We start from the raw sequence: 24,302 nt of genomic DNA on the forward strand, positions 1-24,302 counted from the left end.
TCTCTGCCCCCCTCTAGTTCATTCGTTCGTTTTCTCTCTCTTCTCTCTCTCTCTTCCCCCCTTTCTCTCTTTCTTTCTCTTTCTCACAATCTTTCTCTCCCTTTCTTTTTTCTTTCTCTCTTTGTCCCCCTTTCTCTCTCCCCCTCTTTCTTCCCCCTTCTCTCTCTGTGTTTCTCTCTCCCTCTCTTTCTCTCTCTCAGTATCTATCTGTCTATCTATCTATTTCTCTCTCTGGTTCTCCCTTTCTTGGGATGTACTGAAACAAATGACAGGATTGTCCATTAGAAGCAATGGGAGAGGCTGCACAGCCCAATGAAAATAATGAGAATCTGGATTGCCAATTGACTTGCATGGGCTCCATTGAAATACATTATAGCACAAAAAGAGTTGCAAAGAAATAGAGGAACTGAATTTCCAGTAAGGTCTCTAAGCCCAGAAACAAGTGCTTACATTAAGGCAGGAACCAGGGGGGGTGGGGTTGCACTTGGTTATATGGAGTATTCAGACATAGGATTACAGTCCCATCATGATTACAGAAGCGGTCTGAGAACATCACGCTCCCACGGACCTCAGACCCTGGGAAACGAAGCAGAGCAGGGCAGCTGGCAGCTGCATTAGAAAACAACCTTGAAACCAAGGCAAAATGGAGTGTCTACAGACAGCCTGACAGGAATAAGACCCTGTGTCCTCTTTGTGTCAGTCCATGTTCAGCCATTGCTGATTTCTCAGGTTGGCCAAGACTGCAGTATCTTTCATGTTCTTTTATCCTTGTTTGTATGCTGCGTATTGTGGTCCCGATGTAAACTTGTCCAGGGAGACCGGGCTCTTCCCCCCAGATTCAGCCCTTCCCCCCGCCTGCCAGCTCACAGGAGGGGGGAAGAGGTGGGGTGGCCGGCCTCTGCTCTTTCCCAACGGGAGAAAGAGCGGAGGCCGGCCAGGGTGAGGGGAAGAGGGGGGAAAGAGCCCAGTCATACTGGCCGGTGTCCTCTCTTTCTCCCGACTGTCAGCTGACAGTCGGGAGAAAGAAGGGAGATGGTCCAGGGCAACCTCCCCCCTGCATTCCATGTATAAGACGACCCTATTTTTCTACCTATTTTTTTAAAAAGGGTCATCTTATACACGGAAAAATATGGTATATTTTAAAATACAAGTTTTTTTTAAAAAAGCATTTATTTTGTCCATACTGTCTCTGTGTGCTTCCTGCATGAACACAAGAGAACTGTATCTGCTAACTGGTATTTCTAGCTTTTCATTCTTCTTGGATTTCTGTCTCTCTTTTGCAGTTCCAGAATTGAGGGAGATGGTGAGGGAGAAGGAATCGGTAAGCGTGGTTGTTGAGAAAGTTAAAGTTCTGCAGATAGAAGTGAAATCTAGGTATAAAGCAGTACCAAAGCGAGAGTGCAGAAGGAAAAGGAAAGCCAAAAAGCAGAGAAAGAAATGGCTTGGCTATCAGACTAAAAATCAACCTGAAATCTCAGGCCAAGAAGAAATACGGAAGAAAAAGAGAAGGCCTAAGGGTGCCATAAAAGATACAAGGTTCAGCTGGAAAACATATAACTGCGTAGAGTGTGGGAAAAGCTTCTATTGTAATAGCAAACTAACTGCACATCAAAGGGTTCACACAGGGGAGAAGCCATATAAATGCCTGGAGTGTGGAAAGTGCTTCTCTTGTAATAGCGCCCTAACTAAACATCAAAGGGTTCACACGGGGGAGAAGCCATACAAATGCCTGGAGTGTGGAAAGTGCTTCTCTTGTAATAGCGCCCTAACTAAACATCAAAGGGTTCACACAGGGGAGAAGCCATATAAATGCCTGGAGTGTGGAAAGTGCTTCTCTCGGAATTCCCACCTAACTTCACATCAAAGGGTTCACACAGGGGAGAAGGCATATAAATGCCTGGAGAGTGGAAGGTGCTGCTCTCAGAATGGCGACCTAACTCAACATCAAAGGGTTCACACAGCAGAGAAGCCATACAAATGCCTGGAGTGTGGAAAGTGCTTCTCTTGTAATAGCGCTCTAACTGCACATCAAAGGGTTCATACAGGGGAGAAGCCATACAAATGCCTAGAGTGTGGAAAGTGCTTCTCTTGCAATGGCAACCTAACATCACATCAAAGGGTTCACACGGGGGAGAAGCCATACAAATGCCTGGAGTGTGGAAAACGCTTCTCTCACAATGGCAGCCTAACTGCACATCAAAGGGTTCACACGGGGGAAAAGCCATACAAATGCCTGGAGTGTGGAAAACGCTTCTCTTGGAATTGCCAACTAACTGCACATCAAAGGGTTCATACGGGGGAGAAGCCATTCAAATGCCTTGAGTGTAGAAAACGCTTCTCTTGGAATTGCCAACTAACTGCACATAAAAGGGTTCACATGGGGGAGAAGCCATACAAATGCATGGAGTGTGGAAAGTGCTTCGCTTGGAGTGCCAACCTAACTACTCATCAAAAAGTCCACACAGGGGAGAAGCCATACATATGCCTGGAGTGTGGAAAGTGCTTCTCATGGAATTGTCAACTAACTTGACATCAAAGGGTTCACACGGGGGAGAAGCCATACAAATGCCTGGAGTGTGGAAAGTGCTTCTCTCGGAATGACAAACTAACTAAACATCAGAAGGTTCACAGCGGCGAAGCCACTTAAAATGGGAGTGTGGAAAGAAGTTCATCCACAGCTGTATCCTAACATTACAATGGAACAAGTTTAGCCAGCTTTACTCATCAAATAGCCACAAGAAATGGTGTGTGAGAGTGTAGCTTTCACTCATCAGATCTCAGAAGCTTATCAGAGTCAATACTTGGGGGACCACCAAGGAAGATGCTGCAGAGGAAGGCCCTGGCAAACCACCTCTTCTGTTCACTTGCCTTGGAAGGCCTTTGCTGGGTCACCCTTAGTCACTTGTGATTTGACAACACTTTACATACACACACAATACAGAACAACACAGTCACCCACCTGGAACTAGGTTCTTGTAGGTTATCCGGGCTGTGTGACCGTGGTCTTGGTATTTTCTTTCCTGACGTTTTGCCAGCAGTTGTGGTCGGCATCTTCAGAGATGAAAACCTGGAACTGTTTTCATAACCCAAGTACATTCAATTGCTATGGAAGAGAATAACTAGAAGTCAATATGAACATCTTCATGCCTTCCTCATGAAGATGCTGTTTTAGGTTTCAATATATTGATTATAGATATTGACATATTACGGCTTTTAACTCATTGTTCTCAATTCTCAAATATGTTTAGGCTATGGAACTATGTATGTGAAACCACAGAGACGCTAGCTCAGTGAACAACTGATAATCTAGGCTTTGAGCCAACTTAGATAACAGCAGAACACAGTAAAAACAATGACAAAACACCTTTTGCATTCGGCTTTTCTGCCTTTCAATCTGCCTAGACAAATTTTTTAGATATTCCTTGCTTTTAAGTATAATCAAGATGCCATTATATATAACTTTAAGGTTAGAGGATATTTTGACTTAGTAGCTAGACAATGAGCAGACGTATATGTGAAACTTATAAATGTTATGAGAAAAGTGTAGTTTATATGACATTTCCTGATGCCGTCCATCAATTTATGACACCAAAGTTAAAGAATATGCTTGAGAGCAGACATTTAATCTGATTCCGTGAATCACAAGTCCCTTTGAAGGGACTTTCTGGGGAAATGACTATATTCCCATAACGATATCTCATTGGTTCTCGGAACACCAGTGTCAGATAGGCTCTCTGCCGGCCCCGGATAAGAAACAAGATGTTTCCCACCACGGACAAAATGGAGTTTTTGTGCACTCCATTCCCCCCTGTTTTGCACCCGGTCTCCTGACCAAGATCTGCACCTCAATGGAGACCCGCCCAAGTAATCGCTGATCTGATACAGGGTCCCGCAAGACAATGCTGGTAGCCCGGGAAGATCAGCCAGTTAACGCATGCGTTTATCTACTGTATGCGTTGCCCTAAGTCGTTACCGGTAGTTCGCTTCTGTATTGTTTCTTTGTTTCTAGTAACCTAATCAACCCCATTGTATTTACCCTATATATGTACCGATATTTCCCCATGTCTGTATTCGAGCCTTAAGTTTTTATAACCCGCTGAACTCGCTGTCTTTCTAAATAAAACTTTTTACTCGCTGCAACGTCTGGAGGAAAGTTTTCTTTTGCAAGAAATGCAACGTGTTGCTGAGGCCTGACAGTAGGCTGGAATCTCCTTTTTTATTTTTCATAATAATTAGGATTTGGAGACGATGTCCTCTCGATCCTACAACCCGTTCCGAGCGGAGGAGGAACCCTGAAGAACGGGCAGAGAGCGACCTCTCTCGATGGGAGGAACCGGGAGAAGCAACCCCGGGATGGCGCCCGTCTGAGTTCGCTGGGGAGCTGACATGGGCCTCTCTATCAATGCACACCAAGCTGTGGGGTATGGCAGGGGCTGACAGCACCTTCAGGAGTGCTGTCCGATGGCCAGCGACGGACCCTGACCTCGACCGCTTATTTCGAGGACCATTGACCTATTTGTACGGGGAAGGAAGAGAACGGAGCCGAGACTGGATGATGATCGACCGGTGGGACGACCCCTCACCCCCTCCGCGCTCCAGTCACCACAGCCCTCAATCCCCGAGGAGAGGAAGCCCTGCTGCGGGAGCAGAACCACGCGCTGCCTGCGCTGCGGACAAGTGGGACACTTCGCGTCGAAATGTCCCAACGGATCTACAGAGCCAGCTGCTGGCAGAGCAATCCGGATCCCGGACCAGAGGAAAGCGGAGGGGCCAACCATTCAGCGCGGGATGACTGCTCTGCGAGCCGACCTGGCACCTGCTCCTTGCAACCATCGCTGCTGCTCCGAGGACTCATCGCCAAAAAACGAAGAGGGCTTTCTGTGAACGAACCAGCACAGAAGGCTACCTTAAAGGAAAACAATCCGGTTCTTACCTGGGTGAGTGACCAGGGAAATACTCTCCTAGTACCCGTTGTATTACGGAATCCCCGGGGAGGGGATCCCGTTGCTGTGGTAGCAATACTGGACTCTGGATGCTCCCGGACTCTGATAGACCAAGAGGTGTTTAACCACTTGCAGGTGGGGGCTCTAGAGTTAGACCACCCCCTGCATTTCAGACAGATGGATGGGAGTGTTGGAACTTAAGACAGAACATATCAAGCAGATAGATTGCTGCAATTTAAGTGACAGCCAGGTGACAGCTGGGGTCACATGACTGCTTATGACTTGGCAGAAAAGCTGGACTGAACTGGTTCTAGCAGGATGATATCTGACCACTGGGTGGCTAACTGTTGATTGGCTGCTGGACAGGGCCAGAAGTGTATATATATTGTACAGTACTTGTATAGATGTGGGTTGTGGAGAATTGGTGACCAAGCGGAGCATTTTGACACTGTGAATAAAAGAGCACTTATTTATATGTGCTGAGTCTTCTGTGCTTACTCGTCTGTTGAGCTGCAACGCTTCCTAACATACGCCAACAGGGAGTGATCTGCAAGGGGGTCCCGTCCATTTGCGTTCCTGCCCGGTGTTGTTGAGGGTGGGAGATCACTGGGAGCAGATCAGCCTTACGATAGCCCCTAGGAAAGCTTACCCGGTGGTTCTTGGGAGTAACTGGCTGGCAGGACATAATCTGAGCATCAACTGGATGCAGCGCCAGGTGGTGTTTGATTCTCCCCAATGCGAGCGACATTGCAGGGAAGACATGCCCGAGGGAGGGGGGAGAATGCCACAGCGGCGGAACCCACAACGCTGCCCCCGGAGTATAGCGATTTCGCTGACATTTTTGAGGGGAAGGACTGTAATTTACTACCCCCCCCACCGCACTATGGACTGTTCCATCGAGTTGACCAAGGACATTAAACCCTCCAAAGCCCGGGTGTACCCCATGAGCCCCAAAGAAAAGACTGTATTGCGGGAGTTCCTTGATAAGAACTTGGCCCAGGGGTTCATACGATCTTCCAAGACTGCATTTTCGTCACCCTGCTTCTTCGTGAAGAAGGGAACTTCGGACCTCAGGTTGTGTGTAGACTATAGAGGGCTTAATGCTCTCACTGAGACAAATGCTTACCCCATTCCCCTCATCCCTGACCTTATCAGTCAACTCCAAGAAGGCAGGATGTTCTCGAAACTAGACCTGGCCGAAGCCTATTACCGGGTCCGGATAAAGGAGGGGGATGAGGCGAAGACATCCTTCTCCTGTTGTTATGGACTCTTTGAATTTATGGTAATGCAGTTCGGGTTCTCTGAAGCTCCGTCGTGCTTCATGCAACTGATCAACAAAATATTGCATGATTTATTGTTTAAGAGGGTTATCGTTTATCTTGATGATATCCTAATTTATTCCAGGGACCCGGAAGAACACCGGGAGTTGGTAAGGGAGGTTCTGCGCCAATTGCAAGAACACCACTTGTATGCAAAGTTGTCCAAGTGTGCATTCAATCAGGACCAACTATCCTTCCTCGGGTATGTCGTGTCCCCCATCGGGTTGACCATGGACCCCGAGAAGGTTCAGGCGGTCCGGGATCTCTGTCCTCTTCAGGCTCAATACAAAACTTATAAGACAGAAGCGACCCACCCAAATCCACTTGCTACCTGAAGAACATCTTGTCACTGAGGGGAAAGCTTACACCTCACAAAGAAAAAGGAAATAATGTGGAACTGGGGACAGTGGAAAATGAGGTGCCCCCCACAAAAGCTATGCCAACCATGCAAGGAATCGCAACTTGGAAGAGATCATAGTCCCCACCCACCCCCATCCCCACTTAGTCCTTCTTGCCTTGGAAGGGACGACTGATGGTGAAAGACAGAACTTGGGTATCTCAAAACTGGCCACCCGCTTCAAGGAGGAGGATGCGACTTGCAGTGCCCAAAAGAAATTGAATCGGACCTTCCTGCCCCAGATTAGCTTTCCTCCATCCCTCCATTCTTGGAAACAGAAGCAATGGTTTACTCATGAGAAGCCAGGAAAGCGCGAGCAGCAGAGACATGAGAGTGGAAAAGATCCACTCTATGAAAAAACACACAGGGGGTTTAACCCCTGCCCCGACCTGGCAGAGCTTGCGCGTCTTTTAGGGAATTGCGTTTCTGATAGGAAAGCTGAGGCAGAGCTTGCCTCGAGCTGTCTAACTGGCTCAGGATGGAGAGAGAAGCAACTTCCGAGAAGGAGGAGGAAACAGACCTCAGATTAACAGTCTAAGGACAGTCAAGAGGTGACGCAAAAGGATGGAAGGGTCTCTACCCTTACAGCCCTATCTACCAGACCCCTTGCCCGCACCCGGCTGGGTCTTCTCAGTTCCTTTGCACGCTAGACATTGTTACTTGGAACAGTTGTGAGGCATAACGGAGGAGAGGAGAACAACATACGCTGCTTTGTGTCCCCATAGAGGAAAACAGTAGCACACGCTGGGAGGGTGGAAAATATTCCCCCCCCCCATACAAAACAAAGGGAGCTTCTCTGAGCTAACAGAGCCAGTGTGGCATAGTGGTTAGAGTGTCTGACTACAACCTTAGGGACCCAGGTTCAAATACCCAGGACTCTTCCTGGATACTCCCTGGGTGACCTTGGGCCAGGCATTACCCTCGCAGGCAGAACTACCCCACTGGGATGGAGTGGGCTCTCCTTCCCTGGAGGTTTTTAAGCAGAGGCTGGATGGCCACCTGCCAGAAATGCTGATTCTATGACCGTAGGCAGATCATGAGAGGGAGGGCGGGAAGGTTTGCATCAGTGTTTGGCTCTCGTGGCCCTTTCTTGCATGGCCAGGGTAGTGCCGATCACCACTTTGGAGTCAGGGAGCAATTTTCCTCTAGGCCAAGAATCCTGGAGGGTTTGGGGTTTTTTGCCATCTTCTGGGTGTGGAGACGGGGTCACGGGGAGTGTAGGGGGGAGGTCGTTGTGAATTTCCTGCATTGTGCAGGGGAGGATAAAACGGAGGACAGGAGAACAATATAAGCTGCTTTTGGTCCCCACTGGAGAAGAATATGGAGAGGACAAATGATGCAGTTGTCTACTTCTGGAGGCAAAACTGATCATAAAATAATAATGCAAAAATATTTTTGTCTTTTTTTGGTGTCCATATTGTTGTACAAAGCAGCCCTGGCTCTTGACCTAGTACATATTTCTTCTCGGAACACCAGCCTCCAAAATTGTATAAAAGGGCTTGAAAATTGAGAGAAATTGGGACATTATGCCCCAGACTTGTTGTTAACAGTCTGTATGGGAAATTCTCAACCAGGCATGCTTGTGTGCTGTCTGTCCTGAGACTTCTCCCTGGCACGATCATGGATGGGTTGGTTACTGGGTTGGTAATTCATCTGTAACTGTGTTCTATTCAGATCTATATTATTTTATTTTAACTGGTATTATACTGTGCATATATCATTTCATTTTACTAATTTCTGGACTATTTACGATAAAAAAGGAATTGTTTATCATTCAAAATACATTGTATCATCACTTGCAAGTGGCTGGTTAAATAAGGTAATGTGGTTTTTAATGAATCACAAAATCTAAAAACTTAGCCACAAAAGTACAGTGATTGACTTCTTCAAAGCCTTATACCGAATCAGACCCTTCGTCCATCAATGTCAGTATTGTCTACTCAGACCAGCAGCAGCTCTCCAGGGTCTCAGACAGAGGTCTTTCACATCACCTACTCAACTAGTCCTTTTAACGGGAGATGCCGAGGATTGAACCTGGGACTCTTTGCAAGGTCTGAGACCTTCCTCTGACCTCTGGAACGAAAGCATTTTTCTTCCATTCAGAAATTAGTTTTGGAACCCATAATCCTTCAAGGGCAACAGAAAACAACATGAAAATATGTATTTGTCACATTTCTATCCTGTCCTTCTGCTCAGTTAGGGGAACCCAATTTGGGCCCAGTATTTAGTCCTTTCAAGAGTGTTTATGTGCCCAGAATTTTTGTGAGGGCAAAATATGTCCTATATTCTATCTATGTAAAAGAGCTTTATCCCAAGATAAGGAAAGAATAAGCACCAAGTTGAAAACGAACTGTAGTCATAGGGGAAAGGAGCAATTGCAGGGTGGCACAGTAGATTTTTCACAGATTGTCAGTCACTAAAGGGAAAGCCCTGTCTTTTTTCCAGGGGCGGGAAGGTAGGAGAGCTCCAGTAGGATCCTGAGACCATTCACTAAGTACAACATGAATGGGGGATGAGTAGACATGGTGTGGTGGGGAGGTAGTTGTGAATTTTCTACATTGTACAGGAGTTGGACTAGATGACCCTGGAGGCCCCTTCCAACTCTGTGTCTCTATGATTCATCAATCCTTCGAATTCTTGTAACCAAATAAGGCCCTTTTAGCTCAGTTGAAATTCATTTTATTAGTCTTCGCCCAATTCTCCAGCCTGTATCCTGGCTCTGTCTTCTACCATATTTGCTACCCCTCCCAATTTAGCATCATCTGCAAATTTAATAAGCATCCCCCCTATTCCTTTATCCAGATCATTTATAAAGATGTTGAACAACACAGGGCCCAGGACAGATCCCTGAGGCACTCCACTAGTTGCTCCTCTCCAAGTGGTTGAGGAACCATTTGGGTGCGATTTGTCAACCAGTTACAAATCCCCCTAACAGTAATAGGATCTAAACCACATTTTACCAACTTGTAAAAAAGAATATTATGTGTAACTGAAGCGAGCCGTGCTGTTCAAGTGATTAGGCTCGTAGAATGGACCACTTCCTGAGAAGTGAGGTTATCTATTCAGCCAATCACCGAGTAAGCAGGGCTCAACTACTTTACCTACTTTCAAAAAGCAAGTCTTTTTATTGATATATTTCCAGTAAATTTATAATAATAAAGGACCATTGTTTGTATAATAAAAACATATTTATTTACATCACATAAAAATAGACTTGTATTGTGGTTACAAATCCTTCTACGATGTTTAGACATTAGTCTTAAAACATGTTTATATAGTAAGCCATCTCCATCTCTATGCCTCTTATGAAAGAGTATCTTGTTTCATAATTCATTTAGAATATACTTCAGTTACAGAATATAAGAATGTAGTTAGTACATATTTATGCACATTTATTCTATTACAGAAATCCTATCAAAAAGGTTATTTCTATGGAATAAGATTTGTTAGTTTAAGGCATCTTGACTTAAATCATTTAACACATCATAATATCACATTTCAGAGGACATGCTTTCACCTTGCCATGTCATCTGTAACTCTTCTCAATCTTATTTGTTAAACTGACAGTTCTTTGCTGGAACTGGACAATTCTCAATTCATGTTTAGGACATTTAAACCCATTTGATCTTTCATTGTAGTTTTGCCTTTACTATGTTTCTGCAAAGGATTAACAGTTCTCAAATTCCTTGAATTTCCTATGGAAGACATCATCAGTTTCCAGTCCATGTCAAGGCTAATCTATGAAATCTTATAGCCTTGTTATAGGACTTGTAACTTGGAACTACATTGACCAGAGTATCTGTGAGTATATGCATGCCATCTATTATCCCGTTTAGACAGTAATGCAACGCTTATTCATAAAGCCATTCAATACTACATGTTAGCTCTAAAGCTGTTTAGGACTTTCTGGCTATGTGTGTGAACTTATGGTTCAATATAAGATCACTGCTTTGTGCAGTCTCTTAATAACAGTTAATGGTTGTTAAGGTCTCCTTTGTTCAGGATCTTTAAGTTGTTCAGCATTCGGTGGCCAAATTAGACCATTTAGACCTGTATGAGAATCCATTAATCCCAGGTTTATTAATGTATTCTCTTTGTTCCAAATATGGAAAGGTCTGTTAGACTCCTTTTTGGAGGTCTTCAGTCTCATAAGCATAACTAAATGCTCAGAGAAATCTTCTAAGTTTAAAGCTTTCATTCACACAAGAATCATAGCTTAGTTCTGAGTCTAAGTTTTACATCTCGGGTAAGAGATGGAAAAGCTACATCAGACAGGTGTCTTTCAATAGCTCTCTAATCCTGGAGAGTCTGACTGCAGTTTATATGCTCTTAGGGTTTGTGTTGTCAGCTGTATGGAAATGTATTGCAGTGGACATGTGAGTGTGATGTTGCACTCCCAATGCACACTCACTTAGGCCTCAGCACATCAGTTTGAGACTTAATATTTGAGACCCAGTCACAGCACTGAGAATCACAGCTGTGACTGAGATGAAGTCAGCAGCTTGTCAGCATGTGGTACACCTCACTTGTCAGTGTTGAAACGCTCTCTCGGCGTTTCGATTTCTAAAATATTGTTCTGGAGCACCTGCAAGGCATGCCACTGTTTTTTGATGCGGTATTATTTGTTTCATGCCCGTTCCGGGCCATTTTTTGCCGTTCTGGAGACTTTGGGGGCTGGAAAGGGTTAATAAATGCACTCTCTGCATTTTGATTTTTTTTTTTTAATTTTATTGGTTTTTGTAATACAAATTTTCCATGTTAACAAACAACAATGAAGGTAATATGAAACTCTAAATCATAACTAGATGTGGTTATAATTTCTTATATACGTTATAAAATAACAAATAAAGGAAAATTCTTCAACTTCCCCATCACCTCCGTCCGCCTCTTAATAAAGTATTCTATCCCATCGTGATATAGTCTCTCCGCATTTTGATTTCTAAAATATTGTTCTGGAGCCCCTGCAAGGCATGCCACTGTTTTTTGATGCGGTATTATTTGTTTCATGCCCGTTCCGGCTTTCCCCCTGTCCCCAGCTGACCTCCAGACTGCAGAGCTCAGGTCCCCTTGGAGGAAGAAAAGGCTGTTTTGGAGGGTGGGGGGACGGGAATCCAGGGGCATGGCACCCCACCGCGGACCCCCACCCCTCCTGAAGCCCTGCCCCCCCCCCAAGGATCCACCCCCAACTCTCTGCAATCTCCCCACCTAGGACTGGGCGCCCCTCGGCTCCTCCTCCATCCTCCTTCCTGGTGGTTGTCCGGGGACTACATTTCCCAGAAGGCCTCGCGAGGCCCAGAGCCGTAATCCCCACGTGTTCTCGCTATAGGAGAAGGGAGGGAGGAGAAAGGGGTCTGGGGGCGCCATGGGGTCCCCCCGGGGGTCTCCTCCTCCTCCTCCTCCTCTCCCTGCTCCTCCCCCCCGGCGGGAGGAGGAACCCGGGTCTCGCAGGTCTGCGGGGGAGGTGAGTGTTGGGGGCTGGGGGGGTCCCATCAAAGGGATCTGGGGGGAGGGGGCATTTCTGCAATGGGGGGTGCAAGAGGGGGAGGGGGGGCTTCCCCGGGCTAGACCTAGGCATGGAGGGTGGTGGTCGTGCTCCCCGCCCCCACTCTCGTGTATCCCCCAGCCCCGCGTTTCTTCCCTGCTTGAGCCCCCCCGGGGGTCCCCGACCCTTTTCAGCACCGTGGGGAGTGCAGACACTGCAGGGCGGGCGCAGCAAGAGCAGCAGCAGCAGTAGGGAAATGGCTGCACAAGGAGGTGGGGGGCCAGACCCCCAGATGGGGGGCAAAAATAACTTCAGCCCCACCGGGCAGACCCTTTTGAGCCGTGGGGGCGGCTGCCGCCAAAGAAAAGAGGTTAAAAAACCTGCGCAGCCAATCAGATCTGCCAGGGTCGCTCTGGGGCCAAAACCCCCCACCTCCCTCCGCCCCTTTCCTAAAAACACTGGGAACCCCCCCCACACACACACACACCTGGCTGCCCACTCTCTAAAAACACCTGGTGGGCAGCAGAAAAGGGGCCAGCAGGCCTCACTTTGGGGGACCCCTGGGCTGACCCAGCTGGGTTTGTTGTCTCTTCTTCCTTGACCCCCCCCCCTTAAGCTGGCTGCACTCGCCCTGTTCTTCTTCCCCACCCTCCACAGGCTATAAACCAGGGGTGGGGAACCTTTTTGCTGCCAAGGGCCATTTGGATATTTACAATATCATTCGTGGGCCATACAAGATTATCAACTTAAAAATTCGCCTGCTATATTGTTGGGCGGTCCTAGCAGCTCCATAGCTAACGACTCTTCTTCAAGGGGTGGAAAAGGTTCCTTTTCTTGGCAAAACCAACTCACCTCCGTCTTGGATAGAGGCTATTCCTGTCCGCGGGAGGGGGCGGATCGCCAGTCTTAGATCCTTCTGAGCTAGAGATCTGCCAGGACCCACAAAGGGCCAGACCAAATGATTTTGCGGGCCTTATATGGCCCCGGGCCTGACGTTCCCCACCCCTGCTATAAACCCACAAAGGGGCTTTTGGCCATATTTTGCCCCTGTAATGGAAGTGAGCTTTCGGGGTGGCCAGTCAGTCATTTTGGTTTTTGTGCGAGGAAGTTGTTACTTGCATCTAGTTTTGTATTGCAACTTGTGCCCTAACTACCGCCAAAGGAGTTGTATTATTACAACACTGGAGGAATAAATGCCCACCTCTGGTAAATCAATGGATTGAGCACCTTAGAACTTTATGAGTAGTTGAAGGCATGGCTTATAGAAGACTATTGCGTGTGGACTTATCTTTTAGATATGTGAAAACATTTCATAGAGACTTAGTGGTAGATCTGCCACCCCTGTTGTTGCATGTCTCTCTGTGTATCCTTTTGTTTTTAGTTCCTGGATTTGGGGTTATTCCCCCTTCAGTAATTTTTGTTCTTCTTTTTTTGAACTATAAATAAATAAAGTATATTATACCTGTCAGAGGCTGAGCGGGGGCGGGGAGGTGGAAAGAAGGCAATTTTTCATTCCATCAGTTTGATGTTTTGCATCATTTTACTCAATTGACTGGCCAACGGGGTTCTTTTTTCTCTCTTGAGTGCTCAGACACAGGAATAGATCAACTGGGCCCTATTTTTCTCTTTCAGAGATTGCCAGTGTCCTTTGAGGAGGTAGCCGTGTTCTTCACTGTGGAGGAATGGGCTCTGCTGGACCCGGGCCAAAGAAAACTCTACTGGGAAGTTATGGATGAAAATTACAAGACCGTGGGCTCTGTGGGTAAGGATCATTTCCCTTTTACCAGGAACAAGGAAGAGAACAGAGGGGCTGGCATCTTCCTTCGGCCCTCTTGAATTTCTGTGCATGCTTTTGTTTGCCACAGAAGAAACAAAGGAGCTCCCATACCTGGGGATCGTACAGCGTCTGAAAAAGAGAGCATAAAGTACATTGGTGCAAATGCATTCATGCTGTAAAGAGAAATTTGTCAACCAGGAAGGCTTTTGATATGGAAAGATGGATTCCGTTCTAGATGTCTCCCAGCCCTTTTTAAGATCACCCAGCTCCATGGTAAACCAGGGGGCTGGGTTTCATCGCACAAGTGGGAGAGGTGGATGAGGGGCAACCTTGTCAATAGCTTCTAAGGAGCTCCACGTTCTTCCTTTCCACTGCGGCCTCAAGAGAACACATGTTTGGAATCCTAAAATCCCCCAGAGCGGTTTGGAAGAGTAGGATTCACATGCCTCTGTCAGCGGAGCATTTTAACCCGGTCTCCTCCCATGCAGGGTGTGGAGGCCACATTCACCTTGGCTTTACATAGGGAGCGATGAAGGAACAACTACAACAAAAATCAAAAACAAGGAGTAAGAAGTTGTGGAGAAACAATATGTCTAAATATATTTTATCAAAAATTGATACAAAATATTTCTGTAGAAGACAAATCAGAAATGCATGACCAGACGTGTTTCGACCAGGTCTTCTTCTGTGGTCATCAAATATCAACAATATAGCACAATAAAACATTTCTAGGATACAATAAATATGTACTAGATCTAACGCCAGGGCTGCTTTGTACAGCAGTAAAGGTAAAGGTGTCCCCTGTGCAAGCACCAGGTCATTCTTGACCCATGGGGTGACGTCACATCCCGGCATTTCCTAGGCAGACTTTTGTTTTATGGGGTGGTTTTCCAGTGCCTCCCCCAGTCATCTTTCCTTTACCCCCAGCAAGCTGGGTACTCATTTTACTGACCTCGGAAGGATGGAAGGCTGAGTCAACCTTGAGCTGGCTACCTGAAACAAATTTCCGTTGGGATCGAACTCAGGTCGTGAGCACAGCTTGGACTGCAGTACTGCAGCTTACCACTCTGCGCCACGGGGCTCCTACAGCAAAAAAAGACAATTTTTTAAGAAAAAAAATGTTTATATTATTATGTGATCATTATTATATTATTATTATATGATCAATAGAAAACTGCATCATTTGTCCTCTCCATATTCCTCTCCAGTGGGAACCAAAAGCAACTGACATTGTTCTCCTGCCATCCATTTTTTCCTCCCCTGCACAATGCAGGAAATTCACAACGACCTCCCCCCTACATCCCCAGTGACCCCGTCTCCACACCCAGAAGATGGCAGAAGAAACCAACTCTCCAGGATTCCTGGCCCATCTGGCCTGGAGGAAAATTGCTTCCTGACTCCAAAGTGGTGATCGGCACTACCCTGGGCATGCTAGAAAGGGCCACGAGAGCCAAACAGTGATGCAAACCTTCCTGCCCTCCCTCTCATGATCTGCCTATGGTCACAGAATCAGCATTTCTGACAGGTGGCCATCTGCTTAAAACCCTCCAGGGAAGGAGAGCCCACCACCTCCTTGTGGGATAGTTCTTGCTATGAGGGCATGCCTGGCCCAAGGTCACCCAGAGAGTATCCAGGAAGAATCCTGGTTATTTGAACTTGGGTCCCTGAGGTCACAGTCAGAAACTCTAACCACTACACCACTCTGGCTCTGTTAGATCAGAGAAGCTCCCTTTGTTTTGTACAGGGAGGGAATATTTTCCACCCTCCCAGCCTGTGCTGCTGTTTTCCTCTATGGGGACACAAAGCAGCTTATGTTGTTCTCCTCTGTTACGCCTCACAACTGTTCCAAGTAACAGTGTCTAGCATGCAAAGGAACAGAAAAAGACCCAGCAGGGGGCAGGCAAGGGGTCAGGTAGATAGGGCTGTAAGGGTAGAGACCCTTCCATCCTTTTGTGTCACCTCTTGGCTATCCTTAGACTGATAATGTCAGGTCTGTTTCCTCCTCCTTCTCGGAAGTCACTTCGCTCTCCCCCTTCAGCCGGTTAGACAGCTAGAGGCAACCTCTATCAGCTTTCCTATCAAAAATGTAGTTCCCTAATAGACATTTAACTTTTTGTGAAATCAGTCAATGTGCCGCTTCTCTGCATACTTAGCACTCTGCCAACAGCAACAACCCTGTGAGGCAGGTCTGTCTGAGACCCAATGGTCCAAAGTCAGGCAGAAACCCTCAGTGGCAGATTGGAGATTTGAACCCAGATCTCCCTAGTCTGACATTCGAATGACTTCCATACACAAGCTCTGCCAGGTCGGGGCAGGGGTTAAACCCCTGTGTGTTTTTTCATAGAGTGGATCTTTTCCACTCTCATGTATCTGCTATTCGCACTTTCCTGGCTTCTCACGAGTAAACCATTGCTTGTTTCCAAGAACAGAGGGATGGAGTAGAGCTAATCTGTGGCAGGATAGTCTGATTCAATTCCTTTTTGGCACTGCAAGTCGCACCATCCTCCTGAAGCAGGTGGCCACTTTTGAGACACCTGGCTGTATCTTTTGATGACTTATGTCTACCACCATCAACCGTAACTTCCAAGGCAAGAAGGACCAAGCGGGGATGGGGGTGGGTGAGGATTATGATCCCTTCTATGTTGCGATTCCTTCCGTGGTTGGCATGGCTTTCGTGGGGGGCACCTCATTTTCCACTATGTCCCCAGTTCCATAATTATTTCCTTTTTGTTTGTGAGGTGTAAGCTTTCCCCTCAGTGACAAGATGTTCTTCAAGTCGCAAGTGGATTTGGGTGGGTTGCTTATGTCTTATAAGTTTTGTATTGAGCCTGAAGAGGACAGAGATCACTGAAAGTGTGGGGGTTCAGAAAGCAAAGATTTATTGATTGATGTACATATGAAGCTGCCCCACACAGTGACAAACAAGCAACAAAACCTTCTGCATTTCCAAATACAGAGGTCTTTGTTCATTCTGTTTGTGTTGTGCCTTTGCAGGGAACTACATTTCCCAGAAGGCCTGGCCAGCACGCGAGTGGTCAACCCTGCGTATTGGTGGTGTCCAGAGGGAGGTTTTTCCTGGAGGTGGAGAAGGAAAAATCTGGAACATGGAATTCAAGAGAGCCTCTCTTGTTTCTTGTTTCCCCCGGCTGGAGGGAGAATTTGGCTCTTGCACGTCGGCAGGAAAGGTGAGTTTAGGATTTCCTCCACAGCTCTTGGGCAAGAATAGAAGAGGGAGAGAAATTACCTGTGAAGAGAAAGTAGAAGAGGCGGCTGGAGGGGGGGGGGTAAGAAAGAGACGCTTTCCTAGCAAGGTCTGTGCAGGGGTGTGTGTTTGTGGGGGGGGGGGCGCTTGTGTCTTCACTCTCTGGAATGTTTTCCAGGCAACCAGCCTGCATTTCTGTTCTTATTAAAACTCAGGGGGACCCCTGGTCTCATGCAGGGCGGGTCCTTGTCTGTCCTGACTGGCCCCCGTATCTCACAGCAGTGGTGTTTTTTGCCAGCTCCACTGGCGTTTGGCTGTATTTTTTTCTCCTATGATGGAAGAACTTTAAAAACCTTCTGTTGCTTCCACTAGAGCAGGGGTGTCGAACTGATTTCTTAGGCAGGCCGGATATAACATGAATATCATTGGTCAGGCTGACAATGTGTACCAAATACATACATACATACATACATACATACATACATACATACATACATACATACCATAAAATGTAATGCCAGGTACTGGAGGTACGAACTTTATATAAAATGCAAAGTCAATTAATGATATTGTTTTTTACTTAAAACACAAACAAGTTTACAACAATAACCCTCTTACAGGATTTTATTTAACAGTCTTATTGTTATTTTAAGTACGTTTGTATTTTAAGTAAAAACTAAAATAAAAATATCATTAATTGCATATGCCTTCTATAAAGTTAGTATCTCTAGTCCCTCACATTAATTTTTAAAAACTTTTTAAATGGGGTGGTGGTGGCTGCCTTGGCTGGCAAGCCCACAGCTGACGCGCCAGCCCATATTTGAGCTGGAGGTGGTGGGTGCCTTGGCTGGCGAGCTTGCTGTGGGCTCACCAGCCCAGATTTGGACGGGGTGTGTGTGTGGCTGCCTTGAATGGTGAGCCTGCAGCCCTCCCCCAGTCCAGAAAAACAGGGGAAAAGAGAGGGAGAATAGAAAGAGGAAGAAAGAGAGAGACAGAAAGAGTGAAACACATAGGAGAGAAAGAAAGAGAGGGATAGAGAAAGAAAAGGAGAGAGGGAGGGGAGAGGGGAAAGGAGGGTGAGAGAAAGAGAAAAAAGAGAAGAGAGAAATAGGGATAAAGAGAGAGAAAGGTATTAGGAGAGAGAAAGAGGGAGAGAGAGATAGAGAGAAAGAAAGAAAGAAAGAAAGAAAGAAAGAAAGAAAGAAAGAAAGAAAGAAAGAAAGGCGAGAGGGAAGGAAGGAGGGAGTGAGAGAGAAATAGAGATAGAGAGAAAAAGGTATAAAGAAAGGGAGGGAGGGAGAGAAAGACAAAGAGGGAAGGCGATGGTGGTGGTTGGTCTCCTGGGTTTCTCCAGCTCCGGGCAGAAGAAGAAGAAGAGTTGGTTTTTATATGCCGACTTGCTCTACCACTCAAGGCACAATCAAACCGGCTTACAATCACATTCCCTTCCCCTCCCCACAACAGACACCCTGTGAGGTAGGTGGGGCTGAGAGAGAATGACTAGCCCAAGGTCACCCAGCTGGCTTCATGGGGAGGAATGAGGAAACAAATCCAGTTCACCAGATTAGCCTCTACCGTTCATATGGAGGAGTGGGAGAATCAAACCCGGTTCTCCAGATCAGACTCCACCGCTCCAAACCACTGCTCTTAACCGCTATACGACGCCCAGAAAGGGGTGGGGAAGTGGGGCTGGCTGCCTCAGCTCCGCGTGCCAGAGAAGAGCCCTCCCTGGGCTGCATCCTGCATGTTTGACGCCCCTTCTCTAGGGTGTGATTCCGACAAGCATCATCCTCAAGAAGCTCTCTGACTTGGCAGCTGGTCTGAAGTCAAGTCAGTCTTTATTGCGGCCCACAGGCCATTCAGAAGCTGAGTAAAACTTTAACAGAAGCAGAAAACCAATTAAAACACTGAGATAAAATTAACTAACTACGTAAAACCTCTCTATGCATCACTTGTCTTAGGATACCTACAGTTAAAAGGGTAGAATCTGGATAAATTAGGCACTGGACATTATTTCAGCTGGTATTTTCATTGCAGAAGATAGAAACTTGGCCACAGGAACCATAATTCTTTGGTCAACCCCTGCCAATAAGATCTTCAGCTCAGAGAACATTTTCTCATCAGCCACAGCAGTTTCAATAAATGAAGCATGCCTGTACATAAGAACGTAAGGAAGGCCCATCAAGTCCAGCAGTCTGTTCACACATTGGCCAACCAGGTGCCTCGAGGAAGCCCACAAACAAGACCACCTGCAGCAGCACCGTCCTGCCTGTGTTCCACAGCACCTAATATGATAGGCCTGCTCCTCTGATACCAGAGAGAATAAAAGGCCCAGTGGAAAAACACATGAACCGGTGTCTCTGGAGGCAGAGAGAGGAGGTCACCAAGGATCCTGAAAAGAGGAGGGGGCTTCAGTGACCACGGAGATAGCAACTCTGGGGTTAAATGTTCAAGATGGGTCAGTGTTGGCTTTACAGTCAATTAGAATAGCTTTTAACTTTTAATTTGACTTGACCGAGAGAAGCCCGGTTCTTTGCAATTGTCTGAGTTTGTATTTCTTGGGGACTTCCAGTACATTATAAGAGTCAGAGGCTGAAAAAAATACTAATGCAATTTTTCTTTATCCTTGGTTTGATGTATTACATTCTTTTCATCTATTGAGTAGCCAGTGGGATTCCTTGTTCTTTCTTGGATGCTCGAGGACAGGAATCGATGATGAACCGGGCCATATTTTCCTCTTTCAGAGATTGCCAGTGTCCTTTGAGGAGGTAGCCGTGTTCTTCACGGATGAGGAATGGGCTTTGCTGGATCCAGGCCAAAGAAAACTCTTCTGGGAAGTTACAGAGGAAAATTATGAGACCGTCACCTCTCTAGGTAAGGATTGTTTCCCTTTTATTAGGAACACAAAAGAGAAGGGAGGGGATGGAATTTTCCTTTGACACTCTTGAATTTCAGGAGACCATTCCCTTTGTCACAGAGGAAGGAATGGAACTCCCGCCGCTGGGGATGTTACAGCGCCAGAAAAGGAAAGCTCTAAACATTTCAATACTGTTTTGTCTGTCAGGGAATATTTCTCTGGAAATCTTAGAAGAATGGGGAGGTGAACTTTGCCCTCCTTTGCCCCCTTGCCCCAGACAGGAACTCCCCCAACCTTCCTTCCCCTGGAAGTTCTTGATATTCAGTGGTTGTTCTGCTTTGGCACTTTCTGCTTTAACTTTCACCAGTAGTTGTTTCAAGTCTTTGCTGTTTTCTGGCAGTAATGTGGCATCATCAGCATACCTCAAATTGCTCATGTTCCTCCCCCCAATTTTCACTCCAACTTCTAAATCTAATCCACGGTGAGAACTGGCCATTGATTCCTACTCTCTGCTTCCTATTTTTCAGCTAGCTCTCAATCCATAAGAAGACTTTTCCTCTTATCCTATGACTTAGCAGTCTTTGGTGGGGGACTTTGTCAAAAGCCTTTTGGAAATCCAGATTTAAAACCCAGTGTCCACAGGCGCATTCCTGTCCACATGCTTATTGACACTTCCAAAAAACTCTTAACAGGTTAGTGAGACAGGACCGATCTCTGTAGAAGCCACGTTGGTTTTTCTTCAGCAGGGCTTGCCCTTCTATATGCTTGACGATTCTGTCTTTGATAATGCTGGGCCCGCCTTCTGCTGGGTGAGTCTTTCATTGAGTTAGGCTCCTCCTGGCCAGAGGCAGATCACAGTTAACTGGGCTCAGAGTAGGTGTGGGAAAGAGAGCTGCTGAACTGGGAGTCTTGAGAGGCAGCTTGTCTGGGAAATTATCAGGGAAGTACAGGAAAAAACTGAACCACTTCAGCAATGGATTGCAGTAGCATAGCTAGTGAGGGGGCTGAGGCAGTGACATGCAATGTCTGTGGCATGTTGGTATTCTTAACTGAGGGTAACAGCAGTTACATGGCTTTTCTTAAGTTCTTATGATCTAAGGGAAGAAAAGGCTTCCTGTTAATGTTCTACCGTTGCGATGTTATAATACTGATAAGCGGAATTCATCTCTCTCTTAGCTTGGATACATTCTTTATCAAATCAGGGCTTCCGTCCCATTACTACATTAACGTCTCTAACAAGGAATAGATAAGGGGTAGACAAGAAAGCAATTAAAAGCGAAAAAGCATTCCAAAGCCACTTCAAAACAAGTCCAATTATAGCTGTCTAATAGTTATAGAGTTCCGATGGAGCCTTGCAATGTTATCAGCCGGCTGATTTATGAAATAAAATCACCTCCGTCCCTTTATTTCATTCTCCATAGGTTTGGCTGATTTAAAGCCAGAAATTAATTATTGTTTAAAGTTCCAAGTACAATTATTAAACAGACACACACACAAAGACCCAAAACAGACACACCGAGCAGGCAGACCAAGACTCACTTACTGTAGCCCGTCGCTCATTCTGTCGTTTCCAACAGATCAGAGACAGAAGCTCAAGAAAATACACTTCTCCTCCTCCTGCACTTAGACAAGGATCTCCTTTAATTAGGAGACTTACAGGTCACTCAGACCCATGAAATGAAAATAGCTTAGAAAGCTTCCTTCTCAGAGAGATTCTAACTGGTCACCATGTTGCTCCACCTCCCAGGTTCCCAGTCTTAATTTAAGATTTTTCTGCAAACCTGGGTGATTTTTCTAGGTTTTAGAAAATCTATGTTTATGGCTCCCTCTTTTTTTAATATCAGACTTTTCTGCAAACCTAGGGGTTTGTTTGTTTGTTTGTTTGTTTTTTGGAAATATCTGTCCATGGCTTGAGCCTTCAGTTTTATATCTGTCCATATTTTTCCTTTAAAAATAAAACAAAAATACCGTATTATTCCATGTATAAGACGACTCCGTGTATAAGACCCCCCCTATATTTTTAAACCTAAAATTAAGAAATCAGGAGTCGCCTTATACATGGGGGCGTAGGGAAAAATATGCGGGGGGGGGGAAAGCAGGGACCCTGGGGAGGCGATTGGCCGGCCAGCCAGGGCCACCAGGCTCTTCCCTCTGCTCTTTCCCCCGACTGCCAGCTGGCAGTCGAGGGGAAAAGGGGAGGCCAGCCAGGGCGACCGGGCTCTTCCTGCCAGCTTCAGCTCTTCCCACTGCCTGCCAGCTCACAGGAGAGGGGAACAGGTGGGGTGGCCGGCCTCTGCTCTTTCTCCCAACGGGCTAAAAAGAACGGAGGCCGGCCAGGGCGAAGGGAAGAGGGGGAGAAGAGCCTGGTCACCCTGGCCGGTGTCCGCTTTTTCTCCCGACTGTCAGCTGACAGTTGGGAGAAAGAAGGGAGGCGGTCCATGGCGACCTCCCCGCTGCATTCCATGTATAAGACAACCCCTATTTTTCTACCTAATTTTTTTTAAAAAAAGGGTCGTCTTATACATGGAAAAATATGGTATATTTTAAAATACAAGTGTTTTTTTTTTAAAGCATTTCTTTTTTCCATTCTGTCTCTGTGTACTTCCTGCATGAACACAAGAGAACTGTATCTGCTAACGGGTATTTCTAGCTTTTCATTCTTCTTGGATTTCTGTATCTCTTTTGCAGTTCCAGAATTGGAGGAAATGGTGAGGGACAAGGAATCGGCAAGGGTGGTTGTTGGAAAAGTTGAAGTTCTGCAGATGGAAGCAAAATCTAGGGATCAAGCAGTACCAAAGCGAGAGTGCAGAAGTAAAAGGAAAGCCAAAGAAAAGCAGAGGAAGAAATGGCTTGGCTATCAGACCAGAAATGAACTTGAAATCTCAGCCCAAGAAGAAATACGGAAGAGAAAGAGAAGGCCTAAGGGTTCCATAAAAGACACAAGGTTTAGCTGGAAAACATATAACTGCCTGGAGTGTGGAAAGTGCTTCACTCAGAGTACTCAGCTAACTCGACATCAAAGGGTTCACACAGGGCAGAAGCCATACAAATGCCTGGAGTGTGGAAAATGCTTCTCTCAGAATGGCGACCTAACTGCACATGGAAGGGTTCACACAGGGGAGAAGCCATACAAATGCCTGGAGTGTGGAAGGTGCTTCTCTCAGAATAGCGACCTAACTTCACATGAAAGGGTTCACACAGGGGAGAAGCCATATAAATGCCTGGAATGTGGAAAGTGCTTCACCCGGAGTTCCCAGGTAACTCGACATCAAAGGGTTCACACGGGGGAGAAGCCATACAAATGCCTGGAGTGTGGAAAGTGCTTCTCTCGGAATGGCGACCTAACTGCACATGAAAGGGTTCACACAGGGGAGAAGCCATACAAATGCCTGGAGTGTGGAAAGTGCTTCTCTTGCAATGGCGTCCTAACTAAACATCAAAGGGCTCACACGGGGGAGAAGCCATACAAATGCCTGGAGTGTGGAAAGTGCTTCTCTCGGAATGACAGTCTAAATGCACATCAAAGGGTTCACACGGGGGAGAAGCCATACAAATGCCTGGAGTGTGGAAAGTGCTTCTCTCGGAAAGACAACGTAAGTGCACATCAAAGGGTTCACACAGGGGAGAAGCTATACAAATGCCTGGAGTGTGGAAAGTGCTTCTCTTGCAATGGCGTCCTAACTAAACATCAAAGGGTTCACACGGGGGAGAAGCCATATAAATGTCTGAAGTGTGGAAAGTGCTTCTCTCGGAATTGCCACCTCACCTCACATCAAAGGGTTCACACAGGGGAGAAGCCATATGAATGCCTGGAGTGTGGAAAGTGCTTCTATCAGAATCGCGAACTAACTGTACATAAACGGCTTCACACGGGGGAGAAGCCATACAAATGCCTGGAGTGTGGAAAGTGCTTCTCTCAGAAAGGCAGCCTAACTGCACATCAAAGGGCTCACACAGGGGAGAAGCCATACAAATGCCTGGAGTGTGGAAAGTGCTTCTCTTGGAATGGCGACCTAACTAAACATCAAAGGGTTCACATGGGGAGAAGCCATACAAATGCCTGGAGTGTGGAAAGTGCTTCTTTCACAGTTCCCCCCTAACTGCACATAAAAGTGTTCACACGGCGGAGAAGCCATACAAATGCCTGGAGTGTGGAAAGTGCTTCTCTTGGAATGGCAACGTAACCAAACATCAAAGGATTCACACGGCGGAGAAGCCATACAAATGCCTGGAGTGTGGAAAGTGCTTCTCTCAGAATGACAGCCTAACTAAACATCAAAGGGCTCACACAGGGGAGAAGCCATAGTGCTTGAAATGTGGAAAGT

At 46.4% G+C, this 24,302-nt stretch overlaps 2 protein-coding genes across 2 annotated transcripts in view; both read left to right on the forward strand.

The window, feature by feature from the left end:
* LOC130479799 (40S ribosomal protein S29) overlaps positions 1-24,302 on the forward strand; it is a 75,033-nt gene that overhangs the window by 20,382 nt on the left and 30,349 nt on the right. The window lies entirely within an intron of this gene.
* LOC130478849 (zinc finger protein ZFP2-like) lies at positions 5,827-24,283 on the forward strand. The gene is made up of 8 exons (XM_056851093.1): positions 5,827-6,225; positions 9,105-9,114; positions 11,986-12,120; positions 16,913-17,103; positions 18,887-18,950; positions 22,666-22,788; positions 23,179-24,014; positions 24,098-24,283. Exons 1-8 carry the CDS (start codon positions 5,827-5,829, stop codon positions 24,281-24,283), a joined length of 1,944 nt encoding a protein of 647 aa, XP_056707071.1.

The sequence above is a fragment of the Euleptes europaea genome, chromosome 6 (assembly GCF_029931775.1).
Source record: "Euleptes europaea isolate rEulEur1 chromosome 6, rEulEur1.hap1, whole genome shotgun sequence".
Classification (NCBI taxonomy): domain Eukaryota; kingdom Metazoa; phylum Chordata; class Lepidosauria; order Squamata; family Sphaerodactylidae; genus Euleptes; species Euleptes europaea.